We start from the raw sequence: 21,545 nt of genomic DNA, 5'->3' as shown, positions 1-21,545 counted from the left end.
CCCGCCTCACAGTAGGAAAATGCAGATGACCCTCTTGAGAGACCGGTGCTGCTCTGCCGACTGCCTGCCGTCCCACCCCCTTCTCTCCTTTGTTCACACCCTCTGCCTCTTCGCACTTCTTGTTCCACACGTCCCCATTGGGCTCCGCTGCTCCAGGTCGCCATGCAACAGCACATTCTGTTCTGTGTGGAGTTCTCTTGCTCCTTCTTCATTAGCTAACATTGACTTGTTTTCAGAACTCAGCTTAAGGTCAGTAACAGTAGGAAGCTTTTTCTGCCCCTCAGTCTGATTTAGATGCTCTCCTGTTTCCAAAGCATCTTTACAATGGTGCCTTCCACTCTATTCTGTAATTTTTGATTGTCAGTCCTTTCTGCTAGTCTCAAGCAGAGATGATCCTGCAAGGTCTCTAGTTGAATGAGCAAATAAACTTTGATTTTTCTAAATATTCTTGTAGAGGTAGTGCTAAAAACCGCCTAAAATTGGGCTTTTATAAACTATAGATACAACTTTAAAAATAGTTTTTAGTATATATTGTGTCACATAATAAACTGGTGTTATTTATAACTTATACATTTATAATTCATACTGTCCTCACCTGAGGATATCCTTCTATTGATCTTCAAAGAGAGTGGAGGGGGGAGAGAGAGACAGAGAGAGAAACATCAATGTGAGAGAGACACATTAATTGGCTGCCTCCCACATGTGCACCAACCAGGACGGGGAATTGAGCCTGCAATCAAGACACCTGCCCCTGACTGGAATCGAACCCGGGACCCTTCAGTTTTCAGGCTGACACTCTCCACTGAGCCAGACTGGCTAGGGCTATTTTATACTTTCTATTCCCTGTTTTATTCAAACTTTAACACGTCTTACAACCACATAACTTTAGATGGATTTGTGTAGTGGTTAAGAGACCTCTGGAGCTTGTCTCTGTGGATTTGAATCCTGGTATTGCCACTAGAAGGACTTTAGGCTGGTTATTCACCTTTTTTTTTTTCAATCCTCACCCGAGGATATTTTTCCATTGATTTTTTAAGAGAGTGTAGAAGAGAGAGGGAAAGACAGAATCATCGATGTGAGAGAAACACATTGATTGGTTGCCTCCTGCACATGCCCAACCAGGGCCCGGGCCGGGGAGGAGCCTGCAACCAAGGTACGTGCCCTTGACCAGAATCGAACTGGGACCCTTCGGTTCGCAGGCCGACGCTCTATCCACTGAGCCAAACCGGCTAGGGATGCTTATTCATCTTTAACCTTGGCTTCCCCAGCTGTACATTTTTGGGGTTAAAATCAGTCATATCTACCTCATAAGATTGTGGTGGGGTCTGAATGAGATAATATGTGCAGGTAAAGCTCTTGCATAGCTTCCTCCTGAAAACACTGCTGATTTTTCTCATCCTGGTTATTTGTGAACCCATGCAATTCATAGAATTGCAGAGTGGTTGTATATTCTCGGAGCAGATGGTAGACGTTGTCAGTCCTCCACACTGACGGAGGAATCACAGATTAGTGATGTGGAGGAATGACAGCTACGTGGGACCTGCCTGATGTCTCATACAGCATCGTGAGCCATTACATCAGCACCACCCATGAGCTATACTTCAATCTGAAGGGCAGAGCAAGCTCATCACCGGTGAGGCCCAGGACGGCAGTCATCATCGGTGCTAGGGGCCATGATGTTTCTTACAGCTTCTGCACTGGAGGGAAAATAGATGCTAATGAGGTCTCCAAGAGTTTTTTGTATGAACTCCACAGAAACAAGTTTGTAAACAGTGTGGAAAAGTGGAAAACTAACAGGATTTGGTTAAACTCTTGTGAAAATGTTGCTTATAAGCTTCTAGAAACTTACAGAAGTAGGCAGGCCACCCTTGGAGGAAATAGGCAGAATAGTTGAGGTGGGGCCACGTGTGACTTATGCATGCTATACGTATAAATTCAGTGCTCAGATAGTTGAGGTGCCATGAAAGGACTTGGTTTCCCCACACCTGTTTCAGCCATTGGTAACATGACTATGAGTCACTTTTAGAGTTGGTGCCTTCTTACTTCTGGAATAAGCATCAGCAACTTTTTTTTTTTTTTTTTTGCCAAAAAGACACTTTTATTTAGCTAGAGAATCTCACCTAGCAGCTTGTATAGAATGTAAAAAGTTTTTACCTCACATACTTCTGAATGAATTAAAATGGATAGTTTAGAATTAGAGATAGGTTTGCTGAATAATGGCTTAAGGTAAAATAATGGTTTAGGATAACAAAATGCTTTTTAATTTTATATGTGGAAATATTTTCGGGCCTTGAGGCAGGAGATATTTTGCATTGATTAAGTTAAGTTTCAAATGTCCAAATGCCTTTAAAGCAGCAGGTGGAATTATATTTAATTTTACTTTTGTTTGATGACCCAGGGTCATTTTGAATATGTGTATTTTTGGTACTTTGACCCAGGTTAGTTTTCTACATGTGTTTTATCTTGTCTTTATTTTAACGTCAGACTGCCATTTGCCATTTCTGCTGATGCTGTTATTAATTTAAACATTCTCTCTTTGTACAGTCCATCAATGGTTTGCTGCTAGTAATTTCCTTTAATTTGTGGTATCAGTAATCAAGGTTGGAAATACTTCTCTGTTAAACAAAGGCAAGATTCTGAGTAAGGGCCAAGGCATGTCGGGCCTTTGCCACAAGAATTTTCTACATACTTCCTGTTTAGGAATCCTTTTCTAAAGGATGGTAGCGTTGAGTTAGTCTCGACTTTAAAAAAGCGGGCTTTTCCTGTAACATTTTTGCATAGGATGCTCAGGACATTTATTATTGGTATCATTAAAATTTTTTTTCTCTCTGCTTTGTAAACAGTCAAAATTTGCTGTGTGATGTCACAATTGTGGCTGAAGACATGGAAATCTCTGCTCATAGAGTGGTGCTGGCCGCCTGTAGTCCTTATTTTCACGCCATGTTTACAGGTATGAAATATTTTAGTTATGGGTATTTTTAAAATGTATACAGATCTGGGCTTTTTTTCTTGTATTTTTTAATTAACATTTACTTTTATGAAATGAAGCATTGTAATGCAAGAGAACTCTTGCTTTGTTCCAGATTCCTCATCTTTCATTGTTGTAATCATGCTGTGTGTATGTGCACATTACATGCTCATACAATTTTATCCTCCGTTTTCTTCCTGTACATTTATATTTACATATGTCGACTCAGTTTACCTTCTTGCCATTTACAACAGCTTTTTGGCATTTTATTATTTTGGTAAAAAAAGCTTTCACTATTTTACACATTTTCAAATGATTCTCATATTAGTTTCATCCAAAGAGATGTTTATTGATTTTTTACAGAGAGGAAGGGAGAGAGATAGATAGTTAGAAACATCGATGGGAGAGAAACATCGATCAGCTGCCTCCTGCACATCTCCCACTGGGGATGTGCCCGCAACCCAGGTACATGCCCTTGACCGGAATCAAACCTGGGACCCCTCAGTCCGCAGGCCGACGCTCTATCCACTGAGCCAAACCGGTTTCGGCTATTTTACACATTTTCAAATGATTCTCATATTAGTTTCATCCAAAGAGATGTTTATTTAATGTCCTTTGATTTGGAAAAACTTAGAAAATATGGTGTATTCTTAGACATCTGTAAAAATATATAGAATGATTTTAGTTCTTCTGGAAAAAAATAATTTGTGCCTGCCACACTTAAAGTCTTTAGCCTCATTCTTTGAAAAAGATTTAAACATAAAAAAATTTAAACAAAGAAATGAAGTTCCAACAATGAGCATGCAATCTTAGAGTACTGGTAGTTGCAATAAAGTACTTATAAATACAAGTGTAGCAGTACAAAAGAGCACAAATGCAAAGTTATTCATGCTTTAGAAATTGTTATGTAATTCCTGTGGTTAACAATTTTACTGGGTACTCACAAGGATACAGAACGATGTAAGAGTGCTTCCTGCCCCAGTAGCTTATTGTGTCACTGGGGAGATGAGATGTGCACAGTTAAATACGTAATAGTGTAAGGAAGATCTGTGTGCCCAGAGCAGTGATGCAGATGGGGAGGACTGAGATGGGCAACTTTGAGAGGGCAACTTTGAGAGGGGATCTGACGTTACCTGAAAACTCATGGAAATAAAGGATTTACACAGATGAAGATGAGTGTAGAAGGCCATGTGGAGAGAGTGGGCTTAGTGTTTTGGGAATAGAGAGAAGTCTGGAGGTCACCTCTCTTTTCAGCCTATTGAAGTCTTGCTGTTCCTGAACTGAGTCAAATAATCCAGAATGTAGGAAGGATGGCTGAGGGGCTGTGAGCCAGGTTGGGATAGTGATTTGGAAAGATGTCTTTACTGAGTGATTTGAAAAGGCAATACTCAGAAAGTGGGACTAGTCAATTTTTTATGTCCTGGGGGTCCCTTCAGTCTCTTGGTTTACACCTTGTTTGTTACTCTTGACCACTTCAGTAAACAGAATCTCCAGGCTTGTAAGAGGAGGATCGCTTTGAAACGTGCTGGTGTAATTTAGGAATTCCCTAGTAAAGTGCTGTCCTCTGTAAGTGTCCTTCCTTCACATGACACTGCTATTGCCACTTCCTTGTCAGAATTACCAGACCTTTGGGATCACCGGTCACTTTATCAGTCTGTGCTTGTCTCTATCGCTTTATCAATCTTTCCATCTGGAGAATTGGGATGATAATTTTACTGACTTCTTAGGGTTTTTGCAAAGATTAAATGAGATCATAGCACTTTGCTTGGCACATAGAAAATGTTGGCAGTAATTATCATGGCTGTTATTATTAACTAGAGGCCCAATGCACAAAATTCGTGCAAGGGGCTCGGCCCTCGCAGCCCTGGCTGCCTCCCCCGGCCCTTGTAGCCCTGGCCGGCCCTTGCAGCCCCTTGCAGCCCACTGCAGCCCCTCACAGCTCCGGCTGGCCCTTTTAGCCCCTCACAGCCTTGGCCAGACCTTGCAGCCCCGGCTTCATCCGGAAGGTCGCCTGGAAGGATGTCTGGAAGTTTGTTCGGCTATTCGGTCTAATTAGCATATTAGCTCTTTATTATATAGGATATTACTTACTCTCAATTCCTAAATGGGATGTTCTGTAAGAATTAAAGATTGAGAAAGTCTTAGACAATTTTGATAAATATTGTCATTTCCTTAGTTACAGAAATATAGTGATCAACTTAAAACTACAAGATTAGCCGAACCGGTTTGGCTCAGTGGGTAGAGCGTCGGCCTGCAGACTGAAGGGTCCCAGGTTGAATTCCGGTCAAGGGCATGTATCTTGGTTGCGGGCACATCCCCACTGGGGGGCGTGCAGGAGGCAGCTGGTCGATGTTTCTCTCTCATCGATGTTTCTAACTCTCTATCCCTCTCCCTTCTTCTCTGTAAAAAATCAATAAAATATATATATTAAAAAAAAACCCACCAAAAAACAAAAACAAAACTACAAGATTAAGATTAGTTTCCTTTCCCCTTAAAAGGCAACACTTTCTCAGCCTTAGATATCCAAAGACATGGATGCTAGAGATGGCATTCTTATGTCTTTATCTTTCTTCTGTTTCCTTTATAATTTAACTACATTTCAGTTTCCCTTATATAAAATTGTTTTGTCCAATGGTTCTCAACTCTTCATGTTTTAGTTGACATGCAATTTATGAATATGGAGCTTTGCCTAATGACAGAACTGGGGGGGCCTGAAGACATTTGAGTCTATTTATCATTCCTAGTGTATCTCAGTTTACTTACAGGTGGGTACCTCTTGCAGTTCAATCTATTTCTGCCTGAGAATACTTGGTCACATTTTAGATTGCTATGTGCTAAAGATGGATGCAGAACAGGGATACTATGTTAATTTCTGGCACATATAAAATGTGAACTGAGTACCTCCATTGGGTGTGGATTTTTTTTACAACTTTATTGAGGCATAGTTTACAGAAAATTGAACTCCACACCTATCTAAAGTGTGGAGTTCAGTGATTTTTAGTAAATTTACTGAATGGTACTATCATCACCATAAATATATTTTAGAACATATTATTCATGTCACAGTATGTATCATCAGTTCCTTATTATTGCTGAATAGGTTCCATGGTATGAATATACCATATTTTGATTGTTCATTCACCAGTTGATGGGCATTTGAGTTGTTTCCAGGTTTTGGCTGTTATGAATAATGCTGCTGTGAACATTCATGTGCAGTTCTTCGAGTGGACAGATATTTTAATTTCTCATAGGTATAGATACCTAGGAGAATTGCTGGGTCGTATGGTAAATTTATATTTTAACTTTTTGAAAAACTGCTGTGCTCATTATTTACAATAGCTAAGATCTGGAAACAGCCCAAGTGCCCGTCAGTAGGTGAGTGGATAAAAGAAGTGTGGCACTTTTATACCAGGGAATGCTGTGAGGCTGTGAAAAGAAGGATCTCTTACCCTTTGAGACACATGGAGGGACCTGGACACCATTATGCTCAGTGAGATAGGCCAGTCAGAGAAAGACAAATATCATATGATCTCACTTTTATGAAGAATCTAATGAATATAATAAACTGGTGAACAAAAAAAGATCCAGAGACATTGAAGCATCCAGCAGACTGATATATTTCAAAGGGAAGGGGGCAGGCAGAAAGAGATTAACCAAAGAACTTACATATGCATATATGCATAGCGCATGGACACAGACAATAGTGTAGTGAAGGCCTGGGGTGGGGCAGGGGCTGGATGGAGGGGGGCAAAAGGGGATACATCTGTAATACTGCCAACAATAAAAAGTCTATGTTAAAACAAAACTAAAAAGCTGCTATGCTGTTTTTCATGGTGCTGCACCCCTTTATTTTCCCACTAACAGTACACAAGGGTTCCCATTTCTCCAACTTCCTTGCCAACACTTGTTACCCTCTGTGTGTTTTTTTTTAAATTGTAGTCATTATAATGAGTGTGAAATGACATCTCCTATAATTTTAATTTGCACTTTCCTAATAACTAATGATATTGAGCATCTTTTCATGTGCTCAATAGTCCAGACTTTTATGGTTCTTCAGTAATAGATGTTGTTTACCTATCTGGCAATCTTTGTCTGTTTTCTTCTGAATCCACTGGGTAGTCAACAGTTTGACAGAGATCAGGTAGAGAAGATATGGAGATTTGGTAGTTTAGTGTGCATACTATATTCATTTAAGATTTGCTAGAATATGAGTTGTCTTGGTCTGAGCCTTGTTAGAATTTACTATAAAACATATAGTGAAGGCCAACAAATAGACCTTTGCATATATCTCCTCTGTCATACACCACATATATTTATATTCTCCTGCTCAGTGGATAATCAGAAGTGTTTACAGTGGCACAGGGCGTTACCCTACTCTTGTTTTCCCATAACTCACCTCTTAGAAAATGGGGAATATGCATATGATCTTTCTTGGCGCTTGTTTTTAATCTCCCATAAACTGTAGGTGAGTTTTTCATTCAAATTATATCACCTAAAGAAATAATTGTGTTATTCCTCTTAGTTCTGAGTATTTGGATGGAGAAGGGATTTGAAAAGTAATTCTGTGATTTAGTCACAGGTTTTTACTTTGTGAGGTATGGGCCTATTTACAGCAAGGCCAAGTTAACTGTTACTTGAGAAAGAATGTGTCAAGTTGGGTTCTTGTTTTTTTTTAATTATTTGTTTGTTACAAATGTGGAATTTAAAAAACTGTTTCTCCTACAAATTCGAGGCTAAAGTATCTGAAATGCAGTGGGGAAATACTAAATTTTAATTTGTACTCCTTTTGTGTGCTTTTAAAAAAAAAGTTTTATTGATTTTAGAGAGAGAGGGAGGAAGAGGGGGAGATAGGGAAACATCAATGTGAGAGAGAGACATTGATTGATTGCCTCCTGTGTGCACCCTGAGCAGGGATTGCACATGCAACCTGGGCATGTGCCCTGACCGAAAATCAAATCGGTGACCTGTCAGTGCATGAAATGACACTCAACCAACTGAGCCACAGCGGGCAGGGCTTGATTATTTCTTTTGTCATATTGAACATGATTCAGTAAGGTAAATTAGAATTGGAAAAGACAGATTATTAAATGATTAGGAAGTGAGGTTCTTTAAATAGTGGTATGTATAGTTATATTTGCCTAGATTCATGTTTTCATTCATCAAAGAATAGTTATTGAGCATCTTCTTGTGCCAGGCATTATCTTAGGCTTCGGGGATCATAGAGATGAACAAGACAGACAAATCTCTGTACTCATGATTCTCATCAGGGAGAGGAGAAAAGGTTAGACTGAGTAAATGTAAAAAGATAACTGAGTGCTGGGAAGGAAATGAAATAGGGTGTTGCACATAAAGAGCATAAGTTAGGCTATGCTCCATTTAAACCATAAATAGTAAGGAATTGTATTCTCTCATAATTGGAAGGTAGGCTGGGCACCAGGCATGATTGCTTCTGCAGCTTGCGACTCCTATTCTTCAGCAATCAGTTCCTGCTGTATCTGCACCCTCTGGCCTCAATAGCAATTTTATCCTTAAGTTGCTTCCCCTCCTGAATTTAAGATTCTTACCAGAGTGAACTCCACATCACAAGGAAGGAGGAAGATTGTCACTTTCTCTTTTAGAAGCTAGGAGACCTTTTCCAGAAGTTACTCAGACTAGACCAAAACTAGCAGGGGAGTGCAGTTTCCAAGTTTGCCTTAGATTAGTTGTAGAACTGGGGAGTTATGTACCATGACCACCAGAGAGTGGCTTGCAGGGCATTCGGGTCAGCTTGCCAGAATGAAAGTACATGTGTCAGTAGTGTCTTTGTAACCCAAGACTAATAGAGATCAAAAGGTCAGTAGTGATTAGCATGGATGACAAGTGGAGCTTGAGGAATAATGGAATAAATTTTATTAAATATAGATGTAAATTTATCATTCACTTCATAGGGTTTCAGCATACGAGAAGCTTCTGTATTATACTTTTATGTTTTTTTGAAATATTTTTATATGCTAAACAATAACTGAAATTAGAATGATAGGTGTTTTTTTATTAAAATGATTTTATGTTTTGCCTCTTAAACCTTTTCACTTTTTAGAACTTTAAAATGGGTAAATAAAGTTACCAGTTTGTGCTGGGCTTCAGGAGTCCTGATTAAACTTCTTTAAAATAGAAATATTCCTATTCATATCTATGTCCTTAAGTTTTTACAATTTGAAGGACTTTATTTCTTTTTTATTTTATTTATATATATATTAAATATATCATTATTGATTTCAGAGAGGGAGAGATAGAAACATTACTGATAAGAGAATCATTGATCGGCTGCCTCCTGCACGCCCCTTACTGGGGATCGAGCCTGCAATCACAGCATGTGCCCTTGGCTGGAATCGAACCTGGGACCCTTCAGTCCACAGGCCAACGCTCTATCCACTGAGCCAAACCAGCTAGGGCAAGACTTCATTTCTTTTCTCAAAAAAAGTAGAGATGGTTCAGAGTTCACTAGTGAAAGTGCTTATTTCAGCCTAGAATGTTTGGTGGATGTTCAAGAATACCCTTGTTCAAGACTAATTTAAGTGTTATTAATTATATTAAGTAATGATGCCACATCTTAAATTGGCACTTGTTTTACTTTTTTTTTATTTTTAAGGCATGTGAATCTTTTTTTTTTTAATATATTTTATTGATTTTTTTACAGAGAGGAAGGGAGAGGGATAGAGAGTCAGAAACATTGATGAGAGAGAAACATCAATTCAGCTGCCTCCTGCACACTCCCCACTGGGGATGTGCCCACAACCAAGGCACATGCCCCTGACCAGAATCGAACCTGGGACCCTTGAGTCCGCAGGCGACGCTCTATCCACTGAGCCAAACCAGTCAGGGCTTGTTTTACTTTTTATTCTTCTAGTCATTCATTCATCAAACCAATATTTATTGGGTATTTACCATATGTCAGGCATTATAAGATACAGAGATAAGAAAGACATCATCCCTGTTCTCCGGAAACTCAAGAATTCAGGTGAGGCCCTGTCAGTGTGGCTCAGGTGGTTGAGCATCGCCCCATGCATCAGGAGGTCGCCGGTTCAATTCCTGGTCAGGGCACATGCTTGCGTTTCAGGTTTGATCCCTAAGACGGAGTGTGTGCAGGAGGCAGCCAATTGATGTTTCTCTCTCTCCTTCCCTCTGAAATAAATAAAAACATATTAAAAAAAAAAAAGAATCTCAGGAGGTAAGAACTAGGTATTATTACTAGTAGATTTGCAGGAAGTACTCAAGTGTATTCATGGTGAGAGCCTAAGCCAGCCTTAGGTCACCAGTAGGTAAGACTACCTGGAGAGATTCCAGGTGAATCTTAAAAGAATGTGTAGGGATTAGCCTGGGGAATGAGGGCTTGGGGAGACAAGGAGGACAAAGCTCATCAGAAGCATCATGGTAGGAAATTGCTTGGTGTGTGGGGAAAAGTACAAAAAGTTCCTTCTTGATATATTTTAAGCCTATAAGTAGGAGAGAGAGAGGAGGTCGGGTAGCGAAGCAAGGGTGGACGTGGAAGGGGCTTGCATGTCTGTATGGGAGCTGCTGAGGGCTTCTGGGTGCCCCTGTCAGGTCTTTGCAGTCTGTTCTGGAGGCAAGGAAAGAATTAGGAGGTTCCTGCAGAGGTGTTGACAAGAGGTGATGGGAGCCCCAGTGGCACAGTGGCAGAAGGGAAGGGGAGGTAAGGAGATTGATTTGAGATCTGAGTTTAATTCTGCAGGTTTTGGTGAACAATGGGATGGATGACTGAAGAAGGGAGAGTTAAGAATGACCCTCAGGTTGTCAGTGACTGTGTCTGTGTGGATATCCTAGTTAATAGCTTCAGAGTGCTACATGATCAGAACACAGAAACCAAACTAGTCAGAGGGAGAAACTATGGGACGTTAAAAATGACACAAGATGAACTCTGTACAGTATCATTGGATATCTTTTTAAAAATGCATTATCAGAAATACATCTCACAAAACCATGCTGTTTAAAGACTTCCTCGATGAACACAGCAAAGGGCAGTAACTAAGGTAATATGTTACAACTAGAATTAGATCGAAATAGCTTTTACAACTCTCTTGAGTATGTGTTTTGATTCTTAGTGGTTACTGGAATTTTTTAAACTTGTAATGCAATTTGTGGCAAACTATTTGTAAATTAATGTGAAAAATAAAGATTAAAAGGTTTCTGAGGCAGTATATGACTGGCATTGAATTTGTTGAAAGTAGATAGACACATTTTTCTGGGGAGAGATAATTTATATAAAAACCACATAAGGAATATATGAATTAGTAAAGTGTAGCTTAGAGCAGTACTTTAAAAACAGTAATATTAAAAACTGCTTAGCAGAGGACTGTTTTTCAGTTATATGTATAAATCAAAGTCAGATTTATTTTCGCCTAAGCTAAGTTATGCCTAAGTCCCAGGGGGTGAATTCACTCCTTGAGAACTATGGCTTTATGCTTGTATGAACCCAGGCCCTGCAGGAGTTTGCACATCACAGGGGCCCTATAGGTCTATTAGACATGGCTAATTCTTTTTTTTTTTTTTTTTAATGATTTTTTTTTATTTTTTATTAAATTTTTATTGTTCAGATTACATTTGTTCCTCTTCCCCCCCCCATAACTCCCCTCCTTCCAGTTTCCGCCCCACCCTCCGCCCTCACTCCCCACCCACTGTCCTCATCCATAGGTGCACAATTTTTGTTCAGTCTCTTCCCGAATCTCCCATTCCCCTTTCCCCCCTAAGAATAGTCAGTCCATTCCCTTTCTATGTCCCTGATTCATTATAATCACCAGTTCATTCTGTACATCAGATTATTTATTCACTTGATTCTTAGATTCATTTGTTGATAGATGCATGTTTGTTGTTCACAATTTGTATCTTTACCTTTTTCTTCTTCCTCTTCTTAAAGGATACCTTTCAGTATTTCGTATAATACTGGTTTAGTGGTGATGAACTCCTTTAGCTTTTCCTTGTCTGTGAAGCTCTTTATCTGACCTTCAATTCTGAATGATAGCTTTGCTGGATAAAGTAGTCTTGGTTGTAGGTTCTTGGTATTCAGCACTTTGAATATTTCTTGCCATTCCCTTCTGGCCTGCAAAGTTTCTGTTGAGAAATCAGCTGACAGTCGTATGGGTATTCCCTTGTAGGTAATTGAGTCTCTTTCTCTTGCTGCTTTTAAGATTCTCTCTTTGTCTTTTGCTCTTGGCATTTTAATTATGATATGTCTTGGTGTGGTCCTCTTTGGATTCCTTTTGTTTGGGGTTCTCTGCGCTTCTTGGACCTGTAAGTCCATTTCTTTCACCAGGTGGGGGAAGTTCTCTGCCATTATTTCTTCAAATAGGTTTTCAATATCTTGCTGTCTCTCATCTTCTGGCACTCCTATTATTCTGATGTTGGTACGCTTGTAGCTGTCCCAGAGGCTCCTTACACTATCTTCGTATTTTTGGGTTCTTTTTTCATTTTGCTTTTCCAGTTGGGTGTTTTTTGCTTCTTCAGTTTGATTCTTGTGCTCCTCTGGTCTGCTATTGGGTATAATATTCTTTATTTCAGTCCGTGTATGCTTACTTTCTAATTTCTTTATCGTAGCATCGAGGGTCTCATTAGTTTTCGTGAGGCTCTGCTCACGTTTATAGCAAGCCCTCAAAATTGCGATTCTTAGCTCCATATCCTCCATTTCTGTCATGTTTTTTTGTCTCCGCATCTTTTATGCTTTCTTGGTGCACCCCCTTGTGGTCTTTGTGCGCAGTCTTGTTCTAGCCAAGCCTTAATTGTTGTAGTTAACACTAGAGGGATTTGACCACCAGGCCGACTGGCTGTAGGAATCAGCTGTGTGGAAAACTTCAGTCCTCTGGGGAGGCGCTAGTCCAGCCTTTGCCTGAGGCGATCGGCAAATGGCTCTGCGCAGGGTTTGGGCGGGGCGGGCTCAACAGGGTGGGGGGAGGGAGCAGCTATGGCTGCTCTCAGTCCGTCTCCAGGGGCTCTGCCTCTCTGTCCCCACAACCACTGCAAACCTCGGAGGGACCGTAGCCAGACAGTCCCGCTTCTCCCGTTTGAGTCTGGGTCCCTAGAGACTCGCCCGGATCTGTAGCCCAGAGTCTGAGACTCACTCCTGATTGAAAACGACAACCGCGCCCTCAGCCACCAGCCCACTTTGCGCTCGCACCGCCGCACCACCGTACCTTTAAATTTTCCACACTGCGCCTCCTCAAAGCCTCGTAATGCTGTTGTTTTTCCTTCTAGTTGAAGAGTCTCTCCTCAGCCAGCCTTCCTGTGGTTCTGGGTGATGTTCGTTCCGTCTTTTAGTTGTATTTTTGAAGTGGTTGTTCGAGGCAGCAAACTCCGGTGTTTACCTATGCCGCCATCTTGGTTTCCTAGACAGGGCTAATTCTAAAAGTTCACGTATAGGTCAATTAGATGTGGCTAATTCTAAAAGTCCACATGGGAATCACCAAAGCATCTTCATTTTGGGCACAAAAGAGCTTCCAGATTATACAAATCTAGTCTATCCACAAGATCCAGAGAGCATAGGATAGGGAAGGGTGACTTATATGCAGATAAAGAATTATTTTTCCATGTTCCTCAATCCTCCTTCCCCCGTCCTTTTTCTATAAGAGGGGCGGGGAAGAGAAGAAACATGCTATAACAGCAGACACAACCCAGTCCCCTGTCTTCCTGCTATATAGACATATGTACCTTTTTTCCTTAACTATCTCTCCCTTTCCCTGTGATACTAATGTATGTTTCCCCCCCTGGGAAGTAGCAGGTAAGTTTTTGAGATATTTTAGCTCTTAGGAGAACAGCTTCTTTCTGAGCTGTTGTCAGAGATAATCCCCAGGAAAGCAGGCAGTTAAATGTATGTCACTATTATTTTTCCTTTCTCCCAGGGTTTGTGTTTGCAAAGGGATTTTGTGTAATTATGGATTTCCCTAGGCTTTTCTTTTTAAAAATTTAAATTTATTGGGGTGACATTGGTTAATAAGATCATGTAGGTTTCAAGTGTACATTTCTATGGTACATGATCTGTTGCATTGTGTGTCCACTGCTCAAAAGTCAAATCATTGTCCATTACCATATATTTGGACCCCTTTACCCTTTACTTATCCCCACCCCCTTCCCTCTGTAACCACCATACTATTGTCTGTATCTGTGAGTTTCAGTTTTATATCCCACATCCGAGTGAAATCATATGGTTCTTAGCTTTTCCTGACTGACTTATTTCGCTTAGCATAATATTCTCAAGGTTCATGCATGTTGTTGCAAATGGCTGTATTTCATCTTTTCTTATGACCGAGTAGTATTCCATTGTATATATGTACCACATCTTCTTTATCCTGTCATCTGTTGAAGGATCCTAGCTGAACCCAGGTCTTGGCCACCATGAATTATGCTGCAATGAAGCAGTGTTGTGTTGTAGTGTCACTCTTACTCCTTTATGTTTTAGGTGAGATGAGTGAGAGCCGAGCAAAGAGAGTCCGAATAAAAGAGGTAGATGGCTGGACCCTGAGGATGCTAATCGATTATGTTTACACTGCAGAAATCCAGGTTACAGAAGAAAATGTACAGGTAAGATAAACACCCCATGCCATTTAGTGCTTTATACATGACAGGTTTTTTTCTTTTTTCTTAAACATTTTTAATGTTGACACTATTGCAGATGTCCTCCATTTTCCATGCCAGTTTTTAAAATCAGAAGTGCATAACCATCCAGAATACATTTTGTACCAAAGTAATATAATTCATTGTTAAAACTGTATTTCTGAGAGACATTTGGAATAATTATATCTCTTTAATAATGTTTCTGATTTCAGTATTTTTTATATTCTTAAAGTTCTAAGACACAAATCTTTCTGTTCTCTGAATGACACTCATTTTTTTATGAAAACACTGTCATATTCATTTATAACTACTGATTGATGCTGCCCACATTTGTCTTTATTCCCTTGAAGGTTAAAATCTACAAAGGATGTTCTTGACTACCAACAGCCTTTTTTACTTCTTTTATTAATTTAGCACTAGAGGCTCAGTGCACGAAATTCATGCACTGGAGTGGGGGGCGGTGGTCTCTCAGCCCGGCCTGCGCCCTCTCGCAGTCCGGGAGCCTTCAGGGGATGTCTGACTGCTGCAGAGGTGGGCGAGGCCCCCGCCACTGCCTCTGCGCTCACCAGCCTGTGAGCCCAGCTTCTGGCTGAGCAGCTCTACCCCTGTGGGAGCGCACTGACCACAAGGGGGCAGCTCCTGTGTTGAGCATATGCCCCCTTGTGGTCAGTGCACGTCATAGTGACCGATCGTTCCGCCGTTCGGTCGATTTAGATATTAGCCTTTTATTATATAGGATTCTCTTTAAGTACTTCTAGAGCAGGGGTGGGCAAACTTTTTGACTCGAGGGCCACAATAGGTTCTTAAACTGGACCAGAGGGCCGGAACAAAAGCATGGATGGAGTGTTTGTGTGAACTAATATAAATTCAAAGTAAACATCATTACATAAAAGGGTATGGTCTTTTTTTTTTTTTTTTTTAGTTTTATTCATTTCAAACGAGCCGGATCCGGCCTGCGGGCCGTAGTTTGCCCACGGCTGTTCTAGAGTCTAGCTAAAATTAGACATTGAGTCTTTCCTACTTTCTATAAAGAACAAATGTCTTATCTATATAATGTAAATGTTTAAATAATACAGATGTATATGAAGTAGAAAGTGAAAATGCGTCTTTAAATTTGCACTTGCTCTGGCCAGTGTGGTTCAGTGGTTAAAGTGTCGGCCTGCGCACTGAAGGGTCAAAGGGTTGCAGGTTCAATTCCTAGTCAAGGTTCGATCCTGCACCCCCACTGGGGCATGTGTGGGAGGCAACTAGTCGATATGTCTCTTTACATTGATGTTTCTCTCTCTCCCTCTCTCTCTCTCTCCCTCTCTCCCTCTCTCTCCCCCTCTCCCTCGCCCTCTCCCTCCCCTCCCCTCCCTTCCTCCCTCCCTTTCACTCTCTCTAAAAATCAATGGAAAAAATATCTTTGGGTGAGGATTAACAACAACAACAACAAACATTGCCCTTCCTTTCATACCCACCCCAGCCCACACACATTGATCTGCTCTCTTTCCTCAGAGGGTAACCTGTTTACTGTGAATTCTTTCACACATTGTCTATGCAGCTACACACACACACACAAAAAAAATCAATGGAAAAAATATCTTTGGGTGAGGATTAACAACAACAAACATTGCCCTTCCCTTCATACCCACCCCAGCCCACACACATTGATCTACTAATCTCTTTCCTCAGAGGGTAACCTGTTTACCGTGAATTCTTTCACACATTGTCTATGCAGTTACACACACGCACACACACACAAATCAATGGAAAAAATATCTTTGGGTGAGGATTAACAACAACAAACATTGCCCTTCCCTTCATACCCACCCCGGCCCACACACATTGATCTACTAATCTCTTTCCTCAGAGGGTAACCTGTTTACCGTGAATTCTTTCACACATTGTCTATGCAGTTACACACACACACACACGCACACACACACCCATTTTCTTGACATAAGTATATTTTTACTATACCTGTTGTTGTGCAACTTGCTTTTTTCACTGAAAACTGTGTTGGAATTCTTTCCACATCAATACATATGGATCCAGCCTTTTCTTTTGTGTGGTACTCCATATGTTAATCAGCATGTATGATTTTTCACCTTTACAAAATGCTGTAGTGGATCAATGTTTTAAAATTTGCATTCAAAAATTTCATAGGATAGATTCCTCAAAATGTAATTGGTGGGCCAAAAGATACATGTGTATTTTAATTATTTATAGATATGCTAAATTGCTATCTAAAAGTTTTTATTTATTTATACCCCTTCCAATAGGTAAACTGTGTTTTGAGGACCACAAAAAGACTTAGGACCAACTTCTAACTTTTGTTTTTAATCCTCACTGGAGGATATTTTTTTTTATTGATTTTTAGAGAGAGGAAAGGAGGGAGAGAGAAACATTGATGTTGAGAGAGAAACATTGATTGGTTGCCTCCTTTATGTGGCTCTACCGGGAATTGAACCCACAACCTAGGTATGTGCCCCAACCAGGAATTGAACCCTCAACCTTTTGGTGTATGGGGTGACGCTCCAACCAACTGAGCCACCTGGCCAGTCAGGGCAGGACTAACTTCTTAAGGAATAATCTCTAAATTCTACTTGCACAGATAGGAAGTTGTGGGTTCAGTCTTTAGTCCTTTGTAATTAGTTGAAATGTGCTGTAGGATATTTGAATGTGGAGACTGAAATCTTTGCACTTTAACTTGTTAAAACCTGCTGTTATTAGATCTGAAATATTGGCAGTGGTGATCTTTCCCAGGTGGCCTCATTAACCTTTGCTTGGAAGTCTTGCTCATGAGGTAAAGCATTAGAAAAACTTTGGTTGATACTAAAGTTGTATATAAAATTGTGAATTAGGTGCGAGGTGAATGTTTTTTTTTTTAACAGGGAGGAAAGTGTGTGGGACGTGTCATGCGATAACAGCACCGAAATGTCATCTCAGTCTGGTCTTTTCTGTACGGTCATGCTATTTGCTGGGTTCTGTGGCATTATTTTCAATAAAACCTTATTTTGGGGTGTTTTATGCTCCTTCTTTTTAAATAATTGAGTGTGTGGGCCTCCTTGTATTCTATATCTGGCCTTCCAGCAAATGAGTTACTGCTTGGTTTCTTTGATTCACACAGTGTACCACATGGAGGGAAATGGGAATGGATGATGTAGGCCTAAGAGACTAAACTGTGTGAATTCAGCTCTGAATGCTGTTTGTAGTGGAGGACGTCTCTCATGTTTCTCTTAATAAGTTCTAGTCTTTTAATCATGTTCTAGTCCTGAAATATTAGTCACCACAGCCTTTCAGAAAAATCTCTTGCCATGCTAATTTGCCTTTTGTGTATATTGTGTAGCTCTTACAGAAATATATTCAAAGAGTTGTATTTGATCCACTTATTAAATACTTAACATTCATAGAGTTGCCTTTTTGTGTGTGTGTGGGAAGAGGGTTGTCTCTTCAACATAGGGTTAGCTTGGTATATAAAAACTTATTTTATCTTCCATTGAAAAATACTTGTTTTGGAAAAGGCAGCTTGGAAATAAGATGGATTAAAATAAGCTGTCTTTTCTATAATAAGAATTTTTCAGTGAAATGTGAATAAGGGTTTATCTATCAATATTTTTGTCTGTCTATACTTTGTTAAGTCTTTCTTGTAAGTGCTGTTCACCTTAAGAAAGGCATGGCGTAGTGGGAGGTGTCTGGTGTTGTTGTTCGTGTTAAGCTAAAGCATGAAATAGCCCCAACAGAAGACCTGCTCTGAGTAGAGAGTGCCAACAGTGGGGACAGAACAGTCTGTACTTCAGAGGTTTATGACTTTAGGTATATTTTGTCATTAGACCTAGAATCAAACCTCCTGTCAGGTGACCTCTCTTTTATACTAGTAAGTTTCTGTTTTAGTAATAAAGTGCAATTTTAGGATAGCAAGTATCTCAGTGTTTCAGGTTGGGATTGCATGTTTTATATAGGATTATAGTACCTAGAATACTGAGGGCCAGCTGTGAGAGTCAGTCAATGACAGAGCAGGACCATAACCCTGGTTTCCTGATTCCTAGTTTAGGGTGCCTACTGTGATACTTACAGTCTGCTTATCACAACACATTAAAATACGTGTATATAATAGCTGTTTGAATAGCTGCCTGACTTTGAGTCAGAATGAGGGAATGAAGTAATTTGAAAAATTAACTCCAAAGAAGGAACAATTATTACTGTATTATACAAGTACTGGGCTTTAATTCTTGGCAATTGAAGGTTTCCCTGTTTGTGTGTGTATTGCTGTTCTTTTGTTTAGCACTTGGGTATTTTATTGATAGCAAGGCTGGGAATAATTTGAGCCAAGTGAGTTTAAGTTTGTTTATTTTTTAAAAGAGAAATAAAAGGAGAATATATATCTTACCATGACCATGCTTTTAATTGAACTTTTTGTTGTTGCGTTGAGTAACTTAAATTTAGCTTGTTTCTAGAGTTTTCAGTCAAATTTTGTAAACTTTATGAATTTGGGGACAGAGAAAATAAAGCCAAAGGCAACTATTAAGCAGGCTTTTAGACTTTTTGGGGTCATGGACTCCTTTAGGAATATGAAGAAAAACTGTGGATCCTTTCCTAAGTCAAGTGCATGTAAGCATGTATGCACAAGGTTTGCCCACACTTTGAGAGAATTCATGTACTTTGTGGTTTCTCTGTGTCCCTCACTATTAAGAATACTTGGCTTTATATACATCTGAAGAGTTTTCACATGGGTTTATTTTCAGCTATGTGTTACATATTCACTACCAAATTAAGTAGGTATTACTCTATTTTGCAAATGAGAAAGCTCTGGAAGGTTAAGTAATTAGTTCAAATCAGACAACAACTATTAAGTTGTAATTAACTAGTGTTGCTTAAAAAGAGAGCTTATAAATTAAAAAATAAATATATTTTTATAACTAAAAAGTATTTTTTTATTTTCCAAAAATTATTGAAGATTTACTCTTCTTCATTTGGTGTGCTGATGAACATTTTTGGAAAATTCTAAAGGAGCTTGAACTTTTTAAAACATTTACTTCATTGCTAAATTTGTGATTTTGTACCATACGTTTTTACTTCTCAGCTTTTGGGTATTTGTTTTGGCTTGCTAAAAGTAGGTATGAGCTTTTCACTTGATGTCAGTGTGGAAAACAAAGGTCAGGATGTTAATAGACAATGACAAATGTAAGTAAATGCTCTTATGCCCAAGTGTTTTGAGTGTTCAGCCACAGGTTCTATCTACATTAGAACTTTTATCATCTCAGAGGATTTTAATAAGCATCTTGTAATTTTGAATGGATGAGTTTTAAACAGTTCATGAAACTTGTATGTTGCATAAATTGAAATGATTTGAGGTAGGAAATCTCATCCTTTTAGAAAAGGAACAGAATTTAAATGAGAGTTTTCCAAGAGACCTTTAAAAATTAATTTTTGGTAAGGAACACAGTCTCAGTACAGTAGAAAATTCAACATAGTGTGTCCATTTTATTGGTGGTGTAGAACAGGTTGTTTTTTTTTTTTTTGTAGACAGGAAGTGCCAGTAGTATGTTGGTGTATAGTGTTTTAAACCCTGAGTCATTCCTAAAAGCAAGGCACCCCAGGGAGGGACTCCCTTGGTAGGAGGCCTGTTTGATATGGTTGACCACTTAATCAAAAAAGGCTGTGAAGTGGAGAAACCATTTAAAAAATAATACATGTACTGTATAGTCTAAATATTTTTATTTTTTAAAATAATACATTTTTATTGATTTCATAGAGGAAGGGAAAGGGAGAGAGAGATAGAAACACCAATGACAAGATAGAATCATTGATCAGTTATCTCCTGCACATCCAACACTGGGGATGTCCCACACTGGGGAGCGAGCCCGCAACCCAGGCACATACCCTGACCAGGAATTGAACTGTGACCTCCTGGTTCATAGGTTGACGCTCAACCACTGAACCACACCGGCCGGGCTAAATACTTTATTTTAACCTAAAACATGTAACTGTACAATTGCATGCCAATCTTTTGTTGTAAAACTAAGTATGGTCAGCTGCTCATTCTTACACACATACCACATCATAATCATCAATTCTCATTTTCTAGTTTTTTAAGTACAGCAAGAACTGAGACTTAAAAAGAAATCTCAGTGTGAAGTCATCTTCAAATTATACAATTTCTGTTTCCTTACTCTCACGTCTAATTTGATTAAAAAATTTCTTTTTGCATTAACACATTGGTCAAGTGATTATAAAGCAATCAACTTAGTCTTCATAGGAACAACTCTCTTTTTACACTCACATTTTATTGGATTACACATATCTATTTAAGTTATATAATTTCAATAACAAGTGCAAGTGTCAAACAGATTTGTGAGCAAATCCAACACATATGTGTTGATAAAGTGCAACTCAGATGGAGGGGCAGAAGTGTGCAAGCGTGCTAGAGAGTATACTTTGCAGAGGACATGGGGAGAGTTGGTTAATCAGGTGGGTAGGTGAGCAAAGGTTGGTAAAGAGTGCTTTTGCTGCATATATTTCTGCATTGTTTAAATCTTTAGTTGTTCCTGTCCCCTCCCCTCCCTCTTATAAGTAATGCTAAAATAAAATTTGTGGATTGTAGCCTATTCCAATTTGTGGACTATTTTCTCAGGATAGATTTCCAGAAACATACTCCCAGGGTCAAAGGCTTTCAACTTTTACTAGAGGCCCGGTGCATGAAATTCATGCATGGATAGGGTCCCTAGTGGCTGCTGGCTGCCAGCCGGGGCCTCCCTTCTTGAACTCCCGAGGGGACATTTTGCATTTTAGGCATATACACATATGTTTTTGGTAGCCCATAATGAAAGTTGCCTGTTTGCTTTCTAAGAGAGTTGGCTAGTTACAATGGTAGCAAAAAATGTGCTAGGGGCCAAGGCTTACTATACCTTGACCTGAATGGATGTTGTTAAAAAAAATTGTATCAATAGTGATCAAATGTGCTCTTTCATTATTTTCATTTATATCTATCTGATAA

General features: G+C 39.5%; 1 protein-coding gene across 5 annotated transcripts in view; it reads left to right on the top strand.

The window, feature by feature from the left end:
- KLHL2 (kelch like family member 2) overlaps positions 1–21,545 on the top strand; it is a 72,464-nt gene that overhangs the window by 4,980 nt on the left and 45,939 nt on the right. For 2 of the 5 annotated variants that reach the window (XM_023755271.1, XM_006081822.3), the window contains exons 2-3: positions 2,844–2,950; positions 14,412–14,533. In XM_023755271.1, coding sequence (XP_023611039.1) covers positions 2,844–2,950; positions 14,412–14,533 — 229 coding nt within the window. Of the gene's footprint in view, positions 1–1,429; positions 1,634–2,843; positions 2,951–14,411; positions 14,534–21,545 lie in introns of all 5 variants that reach the window. The other 3 variants (XM_023755266.1, XM_023755283.1, XM_023755276.1) reach the window with 3 other exon arrangements.

Source organism: Myotis lucifugus, unplaced genomic scaffold (assembly GCF_000147115.1).
Source record: "Myotis lucifugus unplaced genomic scaffold, Myoluc2.0 scaffold_1, whole genome shotgun sequence".
In the NCBI taxonomy this organism is placed as follows: domain Eukaryota; kingdom Metazoa; phylum Chordata; class Mammalia; order Chiroptera; family Vespertilionidae; genus Myotis; species Myotis lucifugus.
The sequence above is the reverse complement of the archived record's forward strand: the minus strand, read 5'-3'. Positions and strand labels throughout refer to the sequence as shown.